General features: G+C 38.9%; 1 protein-coding gene across 1 annotated transcript in view; it reads right to left on the bottom strand.

Moving 5' to 3' along the window:
* The window catches only part of mrps26 (mitochondrial ribosomal protein S26), an 11,182-nt gene extending 10,434 nt beyond the window's left edge, over positions 1 to 748 (bottom strand). The window contains exon 1 of the mRNA XM_014018025.1: positions 418 to 748. Coding sequence (XP_013873479.1) covers positions 418 to 638 — 221 coding nt within the window. The 5' untranslated portion in view covers positions 639 to 748. The remainder of the gene's footprint in view (positions 1 to 417) is intronic.
* Between the last annotated feature and the right edge of the window lie 553 nt (positions 749 to 1,301).

Consider the following 1,301-nt stretch of genomic DNA (forward strand, 5'->3'; position numbering starts at 1 on the left):
GTTCTGATTAATAAATATATGTATGAATATCCAGCTGGTCAGAACTCATTGATTTGTATGAGAAAACACATGTGAAATGCAAAATACTCAGTTAAAGCCACTGTTATAGTCATTTTAATTAGTTATCTATTTTAAATTTCCATAACTATAAAATTCACAATTTCCTCAGCTATATTTTGAACCATAGTTTGTAAAAATCGAGCAAAAAATAAGGAAGTTATTAGAGTTTTTCATCAGGAAGACACCTCACTGTCCATTGACATCCATTCATTTTGTTGAGGCTCCTCAATGCACAACAGAGCTCCAGCGCGTGCAAGTAGCTTAGCAACGCGCTAGCCACGTCCAATCAGGTAATATATGGAACAAACTGAGAAGAAAAGGACGATATTTCAGCAAAGGTGAYCGGTTCGGACCTACCGTAGAGCACTCAGGATCAGCTGGTACTCTGAGTACCTCTCTTTAAGGATGACCATCTCTTCCGGGTCCACGGGCGGAGGATATTTAATTCGCCCTACTTTGGACTTGGCCACAGGGTCGTGTCGGGACTTTCGGCCACGAACAGCCTCCACGAGCACGGCGCTCCTCGGCGCGAGGAGCCGGGATGCCTGGACGCTCCGCCTGCTGATTACCTGAAACATGTCGGCGTTGAAAAGTGGGAACAGCCAGGTGTTTATTATTCTTCGGTGAGCTCAACTCTTAGTGTAATTATGAAAATAGGACAGTTACACGGCAGACATTTTTAATGACCCCTGACCTGCGGAAGTAAAAGTAAAAGCGGATGTGACGTCACTCCTCGGTGCTGCCATCTGTCGGTTTGTTGCACATTTTATTTGTTTGAYGGTATTTTATAGCCTGGTTGAAACCAGACCCTGTCCTTCACTTTGCTTCGTAAAGGGTCTGGACTTTTCTTTTTCATCCAAATTTTATTAAAACAAAGGATAAATATACAACAAAGGAAAGAATGAAGCATAAATAACACAGCACTTACATAAACAAAACAAAACAACCAGGGGTATTAAACCAATATATGCAAAGACTCACATGTAGAGATCGTCTTAAGGACCTTTTCATTGGAAGAGTCTGATATTGATTGAACATATATTTCCACATCCTTGATAAAATGAATAAAACAAAGCATTTTATTACTAAATTTACATTTGTGAATGTAAAACTTAGCCAAAATGATTAACAAGTTTATCATAAAAAGCATTTAGCGTCCTTTCAGGGGAACCTAGAAAAACAAAACAATTTCCCAATGTAAAGAAAATTCCTTCAAAATATGTTTTATTTTATTTTACATG

This window comes from Austrofundulus limnaeus, unplaced genomic scaffold (genome assembly GCF_001266775.1).
Source record: "Austrofundulus limnaeus strain Quisiro unplaced genomic scaffold, Austrofundulus_limnaeus-1.0 Scaffold181, whole genome shotgun sequence".
Taxonomy (NCBI): domain Eukaryota; kingdom Metazoa; phylum Chordata; class Actinopteri; order Cyprinodontiformes; family Rivulidae; genus Austrofundulus; species Austrofundulus limnaeus.